General features: G+C 29.0%; 1 protein-coding gene across 1 annotated transcript in view; it reads left to right on the forward strand.

Moving 5' to 3' along the window:
- LOC100206281 (adenylate kinase 7) overlaps positions 1-16764 on the forward strand; it is a 72939-nt gene that overhangs the window by 50859 nt on the left and 5316 nt on the right. The window contains exons 14-15 of the mRNA XM_065804714.1: positions 16029-16226; positions 16416-16496. Coding sequence (XP_065660786.1) covers positions 16029-16226; positions 16416-16496 — 279 coding nt within the window. The remainder of the gene's footprint in view (positions 1-16028; positions 16227-16415; positions 16497-16764) is intronic.

The following is a 16764-nucleotide window of genomic DNA, read 5'->3' on the forward strand; positions in this document are numbered from 1 at the left end:
TTGCTTTTATTTATTTTATATTTATTTTATTTAATTTGAAAAAATTTGGTTTTAACCAAATTTTTTTTCTAGTTCTGTCAAATTTTTAGGGGTTATCTCAAAAGAAATAGATTGGGCATAAGAATTAGATAGGGCATGTTAGCATAACTAGATTGGACAAAATTAATAATAACTTATCACTGAAAAATATCACTGGCATTATAAATTTGTTCTCCATAATTGAAAATAAAAACTCTGTACATTCAATTTGACATTAATGATTTTTACCCCTCAATAACTGCAGATATTTTAGATAAAACAATTGAATTTTCAAAAATCCACACAGTTATTCCAGAAGAGACAATTTCTATAATAAAGTATTGCAGAAAAGCCTTACTTTATTTTAATAAGCAAACTTAGAAAAAGAAAAACATTCATGACTGCTTTGATGTAACAATGGGCAATTATGATGGATGTGAATGTAAAATTCTGAATTTGTTGGACTATATATTTTAGATTTATTAAGTAAAATAATTGATATTAATGACTTAAGCCTTTATTGTGATGATGGTTTAATAGAAATGCATAGAAAATCTGGTCCACAGCTCAAAATTAGAAAAGATATTAAAATTTTTTTTTTTTAATTGGCTTTCAAATTGAAATAAGCATAAATTTAAAAATTGTGAATTTTCTTGATGTTACATTTAACTCTCTGAAAATTCATTTAAATTCATGAAAATTTGAATTATATAATATATATAAATACATAATGAAATATGAAAATATTGATGATTTTATATTGAATTGGTCCATCCTTAAAACAGTACCTGCATATGATATTATTCTAAAAAATACAAGAAAAATTTCAAATAATTACGCATGCAAACCAAGAATGTTTATTAAACAAAAAATTGGAAATGATTTTTAAATGCAGGCATGAAAATAAGTTTCTCCCAAAAAAACCATAAAAAAACTCAAAAAATAGTTATTAAATCCGCCTTTAAAAAATATATTAAAAAAAAACAAACAGGAATAAATAATTCTGAAGAATTTGTTTTATAATAGTGTCAGCATATTCCATAAAGGTATGAAAATTTACAGTAGCTAAGATACTTATAACTTTCACTCTTGTTATTTCTGATCAAATTGACCAAGTCCTTTCTCTTTATCCTTCAGCCAATATTGTTGTTGTTAGCTCATCACACTTAATGGCTTTGTTTTAATGTTAGTGACTCTGCAGGAATTAAGGCCCACAGCTATTTCCTTTCTTAATCTCTAACACAAATAGTCAACTTTCCAGACAATCCAAATTATTTACCTCCTCTACTTGACTTGTGTCTTGGTTTTGAGCCTAGTTATTGCTCATTTTCTCCACATTCTCCCTTAGGTGCTTCTGATCATGGTTTGATCTCTCTAAAACTATTATCTTATTCTTCTTCATCATCAGAATCCGCCTATTATTGTACCTCTTACAACAGGGCTCCCAATCAGCATGCAAAACATGCAAAATATGCAACTGTTTATATGTGCATGCAAAGCATGTAAAAGCATACATTTTTGTTAAATAATCATGCAAAAATAGTGAGAATCAATTTTCAAATAAAGTTTTTCAAAATTCAAAGTTTTTTTAAAGTCATCTATTTTATTCCTCATTTTGTATAAGGTTTTAAAAAGAAATCATCTATTAAATACTCATGTTTTAAGTTTTTAAATTTATGTTTTTTTATTATTCATAAAGGTTTATTTTTCATAAAGATTTAATTTATTAAAATCTGCTTATGTTTAAAAATATATTAGTTAAAGTATTTTGAAGTTTAAACTTTTAAATATTTACTATTTTACTAGTTTACTATTAGTTAAAATATATAAATAGGTAAGATCACTTACTAAACATTTTGGGAAAGCAGATTCAAATGGCTTTCAGCTGTGAACCACAATTTAAGTTTAGCTTATTGCAATTATTATAATTAATTAAGACTTCTTTTAGTATATCTTCCGGTAGTATTAGTCAACTAAAGCGTGATAAAGATAAAAAACATATTAGCAAAGATCCTACTAAAATATCTAATAATCAAAAACAGTTCAATGAATTCAGACTTTCTGATGCTGGATGTTTAAATGACCAAGATGACCAAATTTCTCATGCTGAAATTATGCTAACTTTTTAAGTTGTAAATTGTAGTTAAAGTTTTAAATTAACAGAAAATGACACTGCAAGATTTAGTTCAATGTTTTGTTTGATCAGACAAAAAGGGAGAAATGCTACTGCTACTGGTAACATGTAACCCATGCTACTGGTAACATGTAACCCAGTACAATCTGCTTCATGTCCTGCTGCCTTGTAGGATACGCCTTTTTAGGCAAAGGCTAGGAGATGCCAACTCCGATTTAAAACACCCCCTGCCTTGGGGCTCTTGGTTGAGTAAAGGCTAGAGATGGTGTCTCGATAAAAATACTCATCTTGGGCAGATGTTAAATGCACCCAGCTACTGTCTTGTAGAAGGCCTCCTAGGCAAAGACTTAAGGGGTAAACAGATTCTATCTGTTGACCAGCCTCGCACCCCTTCTTCATCTATTAGGCTGGCGCAGATGTATTTTTAATACATTGTTTCCAGTTTAGGATGTTGAATGCTGGATCTTCTTGACTCAATGCATGGGTTTGCTTGTGTCACTGTTTTTATGACTAGGCAACTCATTCTATTATCTCCTTATGAGGGTACAGCTCTAAAACTCAGTTTTATGGTTCTGAGGCCGGCTGGTAGTCAGGTTTCCCAAACTCTGTGGTAGCTCTCAGAGAGGCTGATTCCATCAACAGCTGAAAAATATCAAAGTATTAACAGTGCCATGTTGCGCATGGATGGTGTCCCTGTTTGTACTTTTGGTGTGCATTGCGGAGGCCACATTTGGAGCCCTTTGTTACGGCTTAGGGTTTATTAGTAGTAATGAGGCAATTGCTTGGGCTATTAAACAGTGTTCTGAGTACTATCTATGCTTTGAGTCAAGTTCTTCAATCTAATTTAAAAATGAATAAAGTACCAAAAACTATAAAACACAAAAAACCATCATCATCACCAAGTTCTCTAAACCTATCATTCACTAATATTCGTGGTCTTCGAAGTAACTTTTCTTCTGTTGAGTCTTATCTCTTGCAAAGTTCACCAGACCTACTTGCTCTTTGTGAGACTAATTTGAGTTCGGCTGTCTCATCTTGTGATCTTAGTGTTGATGGTTATCTTCCTCTGATTCGTAAAGACTCCAATAGTCACATGCTTGGCCTGGGCATTTACATTCGTAAGAATTCACCTGTTTGTCGTGAAACTAGGTTTGAATCCACAGACTATTCTTTCATGTGCTTTCGTTTAGCACCACTTCACTCTATTGCCTTTCTCTTTGTTCTATATCGCTCTCCTTCATCTCAAGACTGTACTCTTTTTGATGTTATTTCTGATCATATTGACCAAGCCCTCTCTCTTTATCCATCAGCTAATATAGTTGTTGTCGGTGACTTTAATGCTCACCACTCTGAATGGCTTGGCTCTAGTGTCAGTGACTCTGCAGGCATTAAAGCCCACAACTTTTGCCTTTCTCAATCCCTAACTCAAATAGTCAACTTTCCAACTCGCTTTCCTGACAACCCTAATCATTTACCTTCTCTACTCGACTTATGTCTTGTTTCTGATCCTAGTCAGTGCTCAGTTTCTCCACATTCACCCTTAGGTGCTTCTGATCACAGTTTGATCTCTTTAAAACTAATATCTCATTCTTCTTCATCACCTGAATACCCCTACTATCGAACCTCTTACAACTACAGTAAAGCTGACTGGGATTCTTTCCGTGATTTTCTTCGTGATGGCCCTTGGGTAGAAATCTTTCGACTTCCTGTCGACAAATGTGCTTCTTATATAACTTCGTGGATTCAGGCTGGCATGGAATCTTTTATTCCCTCTCGACGATTCCAGGTCAAGCCTCACTCTCCTCCATGGTTTTCCTCACACTGTGCTGCTGCGATTGCCAATCGAAACCGTTACTTCCATATTTATCAGCAAAACAATTCTCCAGAAAACAGACGTCTGTTTATTACTGCTAGAAACAACTGTAAAAAGGTTTTGTCTAACGCCAAAACCCGCTATTCTCAGGTCATGAAATCTCGTATCTCATCTCAAAAATTAGGCTCTCGTGACTTCTGGAGAATCTTTAATAATATCAATAATAAGGGCAAATCTATAATTCCACCTCTCTTGTATGGTTCAGACTTTGTCACCTCACCTAAAGACAAAGCCGAACTGTTTGCTAAAAACTTTTCATCAATATCATCTCTTGATTCCACTAATTGCGTTCTACCTGATATTGCCAACAAACAGGTTGATTCATTGCTTGACATTCATATCACTTCAGCATCTGTATCTAAAGTGATTTCCTGTCTAGACTCTTCTACAGCTTGTGGCCCAGACAACATACCTGTTATTGTCTTGCAGAAGTGTTCTCCAGAGCTGTCGTCTATACTCTCAAAACTATTCAACAAGTGCTTATCAGAGTCTTGTTTTCCAGCCTGCTGGAAAGCCGCATCTGTTATCCCTATCTTCAAAAATTCTGGGGAGCGATCTGATTCGTCTAACTACCGTCCCATAAGTCTTCTTCCTATCATAAGCAAGGTTTTTGAATCTTTAATTAACAAACACTTAATTTCTCATCTTGAATCTAATAACTTACTTTCTGACCATCAATATGGATTTCGATCTTCTCGTTCTACAGCTGATTTGCTAACAGTAATAACTGACAGGTTTTATCGTGCATTAGATGAAGGTGGAGAGGTTAAGGCCATCGCTCTTGACATTTCAAAAGCGTTTGATAAAGTTTGGCATGCTGGTCTTCTCCATAAGCTTTCTTCTTATGGTGTATCCGGCAACATCTTTAAGATCATTAAATCCTTCCTTTCCAATCGTAGCATAAAAGTTGTCCTCGATGGACAACACTCTTCTTCTTATTCTGTAACTTCAGGGGTTCCTCAAGGTTCTATCCTTGGCCCTATACTCTTTTTAATTTACATTAACGATCTTCCAGATATTCTCACATCTAAGGTGGCATTGTTTGCTGATGATACTACCATTTATTCTTGTCATGATAAGAAACCAACACCCTCTGATTGCCTGGAGGGGGCATTTGAGCTTGAAAAGGATCTCACTTCTGCTACAGCATGGGGCTCACAGTGGCTGGTGAACTTTAATTCAGATAAAACTCAATTTTTTTCAGCCAATCGTTATCGCAATAATTTAGATCTTCCTATATTTATGAACGGTGATGTACTCGATGAGTCACCTACTCTTCATCTTCTAGGATTAACTCTTACTTCCAATCTTTCTTGGAAACCATATATCAAATCGGTTGCAAAATTAGCATCTGCTAAGGTTGCATCTCTTTATCGAGCTCGCCACTTTCTTACTCTGGATTCTATTCTCTACCTCTATAAATCTCAAATCCGGCCTTGTATGGAATACTGTTGCCATATCTGGGGCGGATCTTCTAATGATGCCCTTTCTCTTTTAGACAAGGTGCAAAAACGCATTGTAAACATAGTTGGACCTGCTCTTGCAGCCAACCTTCAACCATTATCACATCGTCGTAATGTTGCTTCTCTTTCTCTTTTCTACAAATACTATAATGGGCACTGCTCGAAAGAGCTAACGTCTCTTGTGCCATCTACTAAAATTCATTCTCGTGTTACTCGTCATTCAATTAAGTGTCATCCTTTTTCTGTGACTGTTCCTAAGTGCTCCAAAAACGCTTATTCGTCTAGTTTTTTTCCTCGAACATCAGCTCTTTGGAATTCGCTTCCTTCATCTTGCTTTCCTGATTCATATAATTTGCAATCTTTTAAATCGTCCGTCAATCGTTATCTTGCTCTACAATCTTCATCTTTTCTCTTACAGTAACTTCCAACTTTAATTAGTGGCTGCTTGCAGCCTTGTTGGAAGCAAAGATGTTTAAAAAAAAAAAAAAAAAAAAAAAAAAAAAGGGAGAAATAGTAATATCATATTGTGGTTCTTTTTTTATTGGTCATTGTGACCACAACCAACTAGTTAATCATTATTTTGAAACTGACTTAGAGTTGGATTCTTTATATCTTTTACATGCGCAACAAATGTTAACAAAGCTTTTTGAAAAGAACCTCATAAAGTTCATAATATTTTTAGAAAAGGCATTAAAAAGCTTTCCTCAGGTTTAGATGAATTTTTTTATTGATATTCACTTTTTTTAAAAATTGTTTAGTGCCGGGCGTGAAGATTATGCTAATTTAGTTAAAGTAACTAATTTAGTTGCTGAGTTTGCCAAAAGGCATGTTGAAAAGAATATATATAACTATGTTATATATATGTATATATACATATATATGTATATATATATATATATATATATATATATATATATATATATATATATATATATATATATATATATATATATATATATGTATATATATATATATCATAAACAGCAAAATAAATAACAATATAAACACTTGAAATCACAACAGGCTTTCTGTGAAATTAGTTGCTGTTAGGAATTTTGGAATAATGAGTAATTATTTTGCAATAAAGAGTATTTTTTTAAATTTCTTTAAAAACAAAAAAATTTTATGGCTTTGTTCAAAACAAATTGATGCAAAAGAATTGAGGTACTGATCATTTAGGCAATGATTTTTGACTCAAAGATATTTAGCTTTATATGCTTTTTCAGCCCAAGATTTTGAAACATTTTCCGTAATATTTCAAAGAGAAAGATGATTCACATGCTTTATCCCTTAATGTGCAAACTGACAAACTCTATTCTTAAAAAATTTATTCTCCAAAAAATGTTAACAAATAATATTGGAGAGCTCAATTCACAGAATGAAATTTTAATGATTCCTGCAAAGTTGAAAATCATAAGAAATTAAGTTCAATTGAATTAGGAACAAAAGTAATTGTTGTTACGAGATTCTGCTATGTATGCTTTAGTAGAAGAAAAACTTAGAACTGATTATAAAAAGTTTTATATTTCCTCTGCATCATTTTTACAAGAAAACTTACCTTTTCATGTCTCACTTTTAAAGTATGCTCAGTTTCTTAATCCAAAAAAGCGTATTGCTCCTGGTGCAACAAGTGCAAATTTAACATTAAAAGTTGCTACAGTAAAAGAAAAGCGACTTTGCTTAGTTTTCCACATAAATGAGTTTTTTCAATCAAAGATTCTCTGTGTAATAAGAATAGAGATTATTGGTTATCTTTTCAAAATGAAGTTATTCCAGAACATCTTAATACTAATTCACTACTCTCTAATCCTTCTGCCACCCAACAACAAGCCTCATATAGATCTTATGCTTTTAATACTTGTTACTTAAATGATATAAAAAACCATCAAAATATAAGTGAATTGATCATTATTAAAGTCAAGTGCGGACAGTATGAGATAAAACTGTTCATTTAAAATTCCCTCAGCTGCTTTCACTTGTTAAGTGTGTTTTATTTTTTAGTCATAGCAACATTACACCGGAAAGAGGATTTTCTATAAATAAGAACTTTGTACAACCACACAGTACTAACTTAAAAGAAAATTTGTTCTGTTTTCTATAGTTAATAAAAGTTGTTTAAAATGTTTTTAAATAGCAAACCTTTATATATATATACATATATATATATATATATATTTTTTTTTTTTTTTTTTTTTTTATAACAGGTAGTATTAATAATACAAGTTTTAACAAATTACAAATTAAGCGGCAGAACTTCTAGATGATCATGAAGATCTTATCATGAGGCCCTTTACAATGCTTTCTAACGGGTGACAACTAAAAAACGAGACTGGATTTAAAGACACATATCTCTTTAAAGAAATAAGATTTTAAAAATAGGAAAACTGTTTTAGAAGGTATTTTTATTCTAGTTTTTAAATATTTTATGCGTTTTTATTTTTTATAGAAAAATAAATAAAAAAATAAATTCAAAACAAGAAGAGATTAGAAAACGTGTGTATGAATTTTATTTAAATTACAAAAATGCTGGTAAAAAGTTCACTTATGACCACTTTAAAGTTGAGAATATACATAAAAGTACCATCTACAAGATAATTAAACGTGAATCTGGGTACCAAAGAGTTCAAGGAAGTGGAGTAAAAGCTAAAAAATGACCTGGACAAACATTGAAAGGCTCAAACTCATGTTTGACCATGAAGACGGAGTTTTTCAACGACAGACAGCTAAAAAGTTCAACTGTACTTAGCAACACATTAGTAAAACATTAAAAAAAAGAACAAATATTAAATCAAGAAAAAAAATAACGATTCCAAAACGCTTTGACCAGCAAAAAGCAGCAGCTAGAACTAAGTGCAGTTGTGCATTGTGTCAGAAATTCAAAAATCGTAAACCAATATTGACGATGAGTCTTATTTCACGTTAAATCACTCCACTATCAATGGAAATGATATATTTTATACAAGTGATGTAAAATCTACTCCATCTACAGTTAAATACCAAACAAAACAAAAGATTCAAAAGAAATTACTTCTATGGATTGCTTTTTCTGAAAATGGAATTTCTCAACCTTATTTTGTTCCAAGTGAACTGGCTGTAAATCAAAAATCTATTTAAACAAATGTATTAAGAAAAGACTTATTCCATTCATCAATAAGTATCATTCAGATGGTCCATATGTATTCTGGCCAGATTTAGCATCATCTCACTATGCAAAAGCAGTAATCATGTACCTAAAGAAGGAAAGCGTGGATTATGTTGAGAAAGCGGATAACCCTTCAAACTTGCCAGAATGTCGTCCTATCGAAAATATTTGGAGTATTTTGAAAGGCCTTGTCTACAAAAATAATTGGCATGCAGAAAATCTTAAAAAATAACGTTTTAGAATCAAGTATTGACTTAATAAAATTGATATTGAGCTCATACGGAGCCTAGCTCAGTCTATACCAGGCCTATATGATAAAGTCAGAAGAAATGCTTTAATTGAGAATAACTGATTATATATTTAAAAACTAGAATAAAGATACTTTCTAGAACATTTTTCCTTTTTGCTATACCTTACTTCTTTAAAGAGATATGTGTCTTTAAATCCAGTCTCGTTTTTTAGTTGTCACCCGTTAGTATAGAGTATAATATAATATAAATACATAACAATGAATTTATAAAAATTTGTTAAATAACAAAAACAATAACATAAAGTTTAGCAAAACACAGTAATAAAAACAATAAAATCCATTAGATAGGTAATCTTGCAATGAAGTCATGGGAATATTCGTAAATAATAAAACATAATACAATAAAGTCTAATGTAGTAGCAATAATAAAAAGTTAAAAATAGCAATAAAAACTCAAAAATAGATATATATGTTTTCAGTTTAAAAGATAATTTCTTTAATTTTAATTTTAAATGCAGAGTAATTTAATTGGATTGAAAAGTCAAAATTAGGTAAAACTATTTTGTTCCAAAGAAGAGGTCCATGATAGGACATACAAAATATTCGTATTTAGTTTTGCAAAAAGGAGCATTGAGATTGTTGTCAATTTGTAGGTCATAGTTGTTTTTTGGTTTTAAAGAATAAAGATATTGAAATACCTGTGGAGTTACATTTTCTTTATGCTCGAACGTAAGCATAATATATTAAAAATATTAGGTTGATAAACATTCAAAGCTTTCATATCTTTAAGAAGTGGTGCAAAGTGTGTAAGACAATTTCTAAAATTTATTACGCGAGCTGCACGTTTCTGATGATTAAAAAAAGGTTTAAGTTTTGTCTTTTGAGTGCTTTTCCCATATAATATTTGCATAGTTTATATGACAGTGAACAAATGAATAGTATAATTCTGTCAACTGCCATTTATTTAATATGCTTCTAGCTTTATATAGAATACTGATGCATTTGGAAACTCTAGAAAAGATAATGTTAATGTGATGTTTCTAAGTTAAATTTTCATCAATATAGATTCCTAGAAATTTTGTTACTTTTTCTTTTTTTATGATTACATTGTCAATGTAGAGTTCAGGTAACAGTTATGGTATTCTATGTTTTTTATAGAGTAGATAAAAAAGTGTCCATTTAGTTTTAGCAGTGTTAAGAGATAACCTATTTATTTTGAACCAATCTGAAACTTTTTTTAGTTCATTTGTCATATTATTGAAGAGAATATTAATATTTTGGTGGGATAGAAATAAATTTGTGTTGTCTGCAAAGATTATTTTGTTTAGACTTTTTATGGAGATCGTTTAAATATATTATAAAGAGAAGAGGTCCGAGTATGGAGCCTTGTGGAACACCACATGTTATATTCATTAATACTTGAAATGAGAATTCTTTATTAAAAACATATTGATTACAATTTTTAAGATGTTATCTTTTATTCCATATGATAATAATTTTTCTATTAGTATTTGATGGTTGATGGTATCAAAAGCTTTAGATAAGTCAATAAATACTTCTAATGTGAAATGAGATGTTGCCCATAAGTTGGAGAATAGCGTGTTCTGTTGAATTGTTTTTTTTAAAACCAAATTGGTTTTCGTATAAGATTTATTATTATTAATTAGATAGGCTTAAGTTCGATTAAACATTTTTTCTAAAATTTTTGAAAAAACTGAAAGAACAGATATAGGGCAATAATTATGTCTGTCTAATTATCTTATATATACAGATATAGGGCGATAATTATTTATGTCTGTATGATCTCCTGTTGATAGAAATTACTTTAGCTATTTAGAAACATTCCTAGACTAATGGATGCTTTAAAGATTTTAAAAAGAATGGGTTTTATAACATCACAAAAGTCTATTATAATATTTCTATTAATATAATCAGATGCTTTATTTATTTTTAATGAACTAAAGGCGATTTCAAATTCATTGTAAGTTAACTCAGTGAAGTTAAAATTTGAGGAAGTTGATGTTTGGAATTGAGCTGATTTATCCTTGACATACGGAATACTATTGGATAGTTTTGTTCTAATTGTAGTAAAAAATTTGTTAAATTCAGCTGCAATATAGTTTGAGTCATTTATTATATTGTTTTCAATTAATATTTCTTGTGGCAGAGAATTTGTATTTGTTTTAAGTTTTCCCGTAATTTCTTTCATTATTTTCCAGATTTATTTAGAATTATTTTTATGTTTATTGATCAAGTAAGAGCAGTAATTTTTTTTTGCAATTTTGCGAAGTTTTTCAAATAAAGTTTTATAGGTTATATTTTTATGTTTTGCTGATTTACAAAAAAAATATTTAATATATAGCTTTTGTTTTATTTTTGATGATTTTTTAAGACTTTTAGTAATCCAGGGACTTGATATGTCTTTTGTTTTTAGAACTGTTTCACACATAGGAAAATTTGTATTGATTTTACAAAATGTTTTGAAAAAAGCACTGTAAATTGTGTTTATATTATTATTAAAGTTAATATGTTCCCTATAAATTAGCGACAAATGTTATTTAAAGGAGTTTAAGTTAATGTTGTTGAACAACCTCTTTTTTATGGTGACATTTTTTTGCATTTCTTTTTTAAAATCTAAAATTATTGAAAAAATTGTAGGAAAATGATCAGATACATCTGTTTTGATTATTCCTTTTTTTAACGATTTATTAAAAAAGTCAGTGGTTAAGATATTGTCAATTAATATGTAATTCTTGTTGGTCGATTTATTATTGGTATTGTTCCTGTTTCAAATAAATTATTGTAAAATTTTCTAGTATTTTGATTTTCGTAATAATCAAAACAATCATTGAAATCGCCAATCAAGTAGTTTTTTTTCTTTTCGAGATAAATTTTTTCTAGAATTTTCTTTTGTAAAAAATTGCTGAGGTCTTTAGTTTTTCCATTTGGAGGCCTATAAAAGCAGCTTATAAGCAGGTTTTTTGATTTTTTGTTAATAATTGCAATAGTTAAAATCTCTTTGTTTTCATCAGAAACAGTCACATCGCGTCTAATTTTACACAAAAGATGATTCCTAACAAAAAAAAATACTCCTCCATGCTTATTTAAATTTCGCTCTAAGATAATTGAATTAAAACCTGGGAGTTGGAGGTTTGAATTATTCTAAAAATCTTTGTTAGAAGACAAAGTCTCAGTTTGTAAATTAAATTAAATAAATTTTCAGTTTTGCAAATAACATTAAAAAAATTTTCAAAATTCTTTTTTAAACTTCTTATATTTACATGGATTATGTTCAAATAATTATTATTGTTATTAAATTTTAGAAAACTTTTAACTTCTTTTGGATAAAAATATTTGCATTCAAATTCTGATGTATTAATTTTGTTAAAATAGTTTAAATCTGGATCAGATTCTTTGTTAAAATTTAAAAAGTTTGTTTGAAAAAGATTAAATATTTTTTCAAAATCATTTGAACTATTTGAAGCCATATTAGCGTTTAGTAAATTTTATAATATAGTAATATTTAAATAGTTTTATTAAATGTTGCATGTATAAAGTTTATTATAAATTACTTTTGCAAATTTACCTTTAGAACGTAATTCTTTTGCTTTAGCAAAATAATTATGTTTATTACGAACAAAATAATTACTTTGGCAAATAGCTTCTTCCTGACTTCTATTGTCCGCTCCCTAAAGTCTTTGTTGATGTGATTGATGTAGATAGATTTGGTTCCAAAGTTTCAGTTTGATGTAATTTTCCAGAATCATGCTTCTGTCTTTATAATTTAGGAATTTGACTATTGTCAGTCTGTTTCTGGGTTTATTTCTTGATTCATTTTTTCTTACTCGGTGAGCTCTCTCTATGTTTACATTATACTTAATGCCAAGCTTAGATATAATAAGTTCTTGTACTTTTTTTTCACTTTCTACCCATAATTCGTTATCACAGTCTTCGATACCATTGATTCTAAGATTCTAAGTTTCATTGGCTGCGATCTTCTAATTCAGCCAGTTTATTAATAATAATATCATCTTCTTCTCATTTCTTTTTCTTGTTCTTCTTCTTGTTTCTTTTTCTTGTTCTTCTTCTCGTTTCTTTTTCTCATTGCCTTGATTACTTATGTTGTTTGCTTTTTTTAATTTGTTGCTTTGTTTTTATGTTTTCATATTTTTCATTAATAAATTCCACAAATTTTTTCAGTTCATTAACTTCATTTTTTAAATATTTATTCTCTTCTACAATGATGTCACATTTGTTTTCCAATCTTTTAATTTTATCATTTAGAAGCTTGATTATTGTATTTTTGTGCAAATCCAAGAGTTCTTTAATTTGTGTTATAATAAAATTTTTTGACATTTTAATTTGTTTAAAATAATATGTAAATAAATAAACTTACAAAGTTTCTAAAGAAGCTCTTAAACCGCATCCATTCGCTTCAACATATATATATATATATATATATATATATATATATATATATATATATATATATATATATATATATAATATATATATATATATATATATATACATATATATATACATATATATATATATATATATATACATATATATATACATATATATATATATATATATATATATATATATATATATATATAATATATATGTATATATAATATACACACATATATATATAATATATGTATATATAATATATACATATATATATATATATATATATATATATATATATATATATATATATATATATATATATATATATATATATATATATATATATATATACTGCCATTTATTTAATATGTCATTAATATGCCATTTATTTAATATATAATATATATATATATATATATATATATATATATATATATATATGTATATTCATAGAGAGAGAGAGAGTGTGTGTGAGAGAGAGAGAGAGAGAGAGAGAGAGAGAGAGAGAGAGAGAGAGAGAGAGAGAGAGAGAGATGGGCAATTCGTGAGAGTGGTGGTTATAACATTTGACACTATTTAAGTTATTATAAATGAACCGAAAATGGAAATGATCTGAAACTTTCCAGAAATGTGAAATACTATATTATTTAGTATGTAAAAGATACAGCATTAAAGTCTTCAACTTTTTTCAAAAATTAACTCTAAGTAGAGTGACATTCATAATGCTTACTTTTTACCACTTCTGAATAAAACAACCCTGTCAGACTTAATGCAGCGAACAGCATGGTAAAAAAAAAAAATCACTTATTTTGTGTATTTAGCACATATTGTTCTACCTGATATAGCCGACAAACAAAGTTGATCCGTTGCTTGACAGTCGTATCACTCCAGCTTCTCTATCTAAAGTGATTTCCTGCATAGACTTTTTTACAGCTTGTGGTCCAGACAACATACCTGTTATAGTCTTGCAGAAGTGTTCTCTGGAGCTGTTGTCTATACTTTCAAAACTATTTATAAGTGCTTGTCAGAGTCTTGTTTTCCAGCCTGCTGGAAAGTGGCATCTGTTATCCTTATTTTCAAAAATTCTGGAGAGCAATCTGACTTGTCTAAATACCATCCCATTAGTCTTCTTCCTATCATAAACAAGGTGTTTGAGTCTTTAGTTAATAAACATTTAATCTTGAATCTAATAAAATCCCTCTCAACATTTCTAAAGCCTTTGATAAAGTATGGCATGCTGGTCATTTCCATAAGCTCTCTTCTAACGATGTATCAGGTAACATCTTCAAGATTATTGAATACTTCCTTACCAATCATAGTATAAAAGGTTGTCCTCAATGGAAATTCTCATATCTAATGTGGTATTGTTCACTGATGATACTACTTTTTTTCAGCTAACTGTTATTGCAACAATCTAGATCTTCCTATATTTATGAACGATAATGTATTGATGATATCTTTCCCTTCTTATCCCTTCGTCTTCTAGGATTAATACTTACTTCCAATATTTCTTGGAAACCATCTATCAGATCCATTGCAAAATTAGCATCTGCATAGTTGCATCTCTTTATTGTGCTCGCCACTTTCTTACTCTGGATTCGTTTCTTTATCTCTATAAATCTCAAATCTGTCCTTGTATGGAATACTGTTGCTGTATCTGTGGCAGATCTTCGAATGATGCCCTTTCTCTTTTAGACAAGGTGCAAAAACGCATTGTAAACATAGTTGGACCTGCATTTGCAGCCAACTTTCAACCATTGTCACATCGTTGTAATATTACTTCTCTTTCTCTTTTCTATAAATACTACAATGGGCGCTTCTCTAAAGAGCAAGTGTTTTTTTGTGCCATGTACAAAAATTTGTTTTTGTATTACTCGTCATTCAATTAAGTTTAATCATTTTACTATTTCTAAGTGTTCTGAAAACACTTATTTGTCTAGTTTTTTTCCTTTTTTCGTTTTCCTGATTCATATAAATTGCAATCTTTGAAGTTGTCTGTTAGTTGTTATCTTGTTTTTAAACTTCGTCTTATCTCTTCCAGTAACTTCCAACTCTAATAGTAGTTGCTTGTAGTCTTGTTGAAAGTGAAGATGCTAAAATAAGAAAAAAATTTTTTGTTTTGTTTTTAGTAAATTTTAAATTTAATTTTAAAATTGAAATAAATAATATTAATTTCATTTTATTTTGCTCAAAACTTCAAAATTAATGGTTTTGTAAATGCATTGTAAACATAGTTGGAACTGCTCTATTTGACAAGCTTAAACTTTTCTCTCATTGCCATAAAGTGGCATCTCTTTCTCTTTTCTACAAATATTATCATGTTCGCTGCTCAAATATTATCGTTGCTGCTCAAAGGAGCTATCAACACTAGTTTCATCAACCAAAACTCATTTTCACTTGACTCACCATTCAGCAAAGTTCTTTTACTCTAAAAACTTTTATTCTTAGTAACTCCCAACTTAATAGTGGTTCTTAGCAATAGTGGTTGCTTGCAGACTTGTTGGGAGTGAATCAGAATAAAAAAAATTTTTATTCTGATTTAGTTTAACTAAAAACCTTTAATATGTTACATATTTTGTTATAAATTTTTGTTATTATTTTTATTTTATTTTGTTACTATGTTATAATATTTATATATATTATTTGATATATGCAAACATGACTCAAAAAGAATTTCCTTTTTAAGTCATGTTTGCATATATCATGTTGATTTCTTAGTTTATTTTAAGAGTTCCTGATTGCTTTAAACGCATATGATGACTTTCTTCGAAGTAGAGTGATAAATCTTCCAGAATCAGTTGTAAATGGTACTCATAACACTGAAGAAGAATGGCATAGGCGTTTAGCAGAATACCGTGCATTAAACACTGAGGAAGATTCTGTGTTAAATTATTTTGATGAGTTGGAGATTCATCCTGAGTATATTGGTAAATTTAATATATATATATATATATATATATATATATATATATATATATATATATATATATATATATATATATATATATGTGTGTGTGTGATTCAATCACTTGAAAATAAACAAAGTATATTAAACAAAAGGACTATTTAAAGACAAATTAATATATAAATCTTAATATTAATGTTAATACTTTTAGATGTTACACAAGATTTTTCATACTGTATGAAACAGACAGTGGAAAAAATCATTCAAATTTTGGGCAAACCACGTAACTATGGTAACTAAAATATTAATAGTGGAAATATTGTTTAATTTTTTTTTTATAAAAACTACAAGTTATAAATTTATATTTTAAACAAATTTATAGGTGTTAATTAAGAAGTAAATACGTTATTAAGATCATTAAGTTAAAAGTATTTAATATATTAAGGTAATAAAAATCAAAATTTTTATTTATAAAACAGAAATCTGCACATAAAAAAAGCTTGTTGTTTCAAGCGTGCTAATTTAAAGATTGTTTTAAATTTAAGAAATTTATTTAGATT

This window comes from Hydra vulgaris, chromosome 09 (genome assembly GCF_038396675.1).
Source record: "Hydra vulgaris chromosome 09, alternate assembly HydraT2T_AEP".
Lineage (NCBI taxonomy): Eukaryota > Metazoa > Cnidaria > Hydrozoa > Anthoathecata > Hydridae > Hydra > Hydra vulgaris.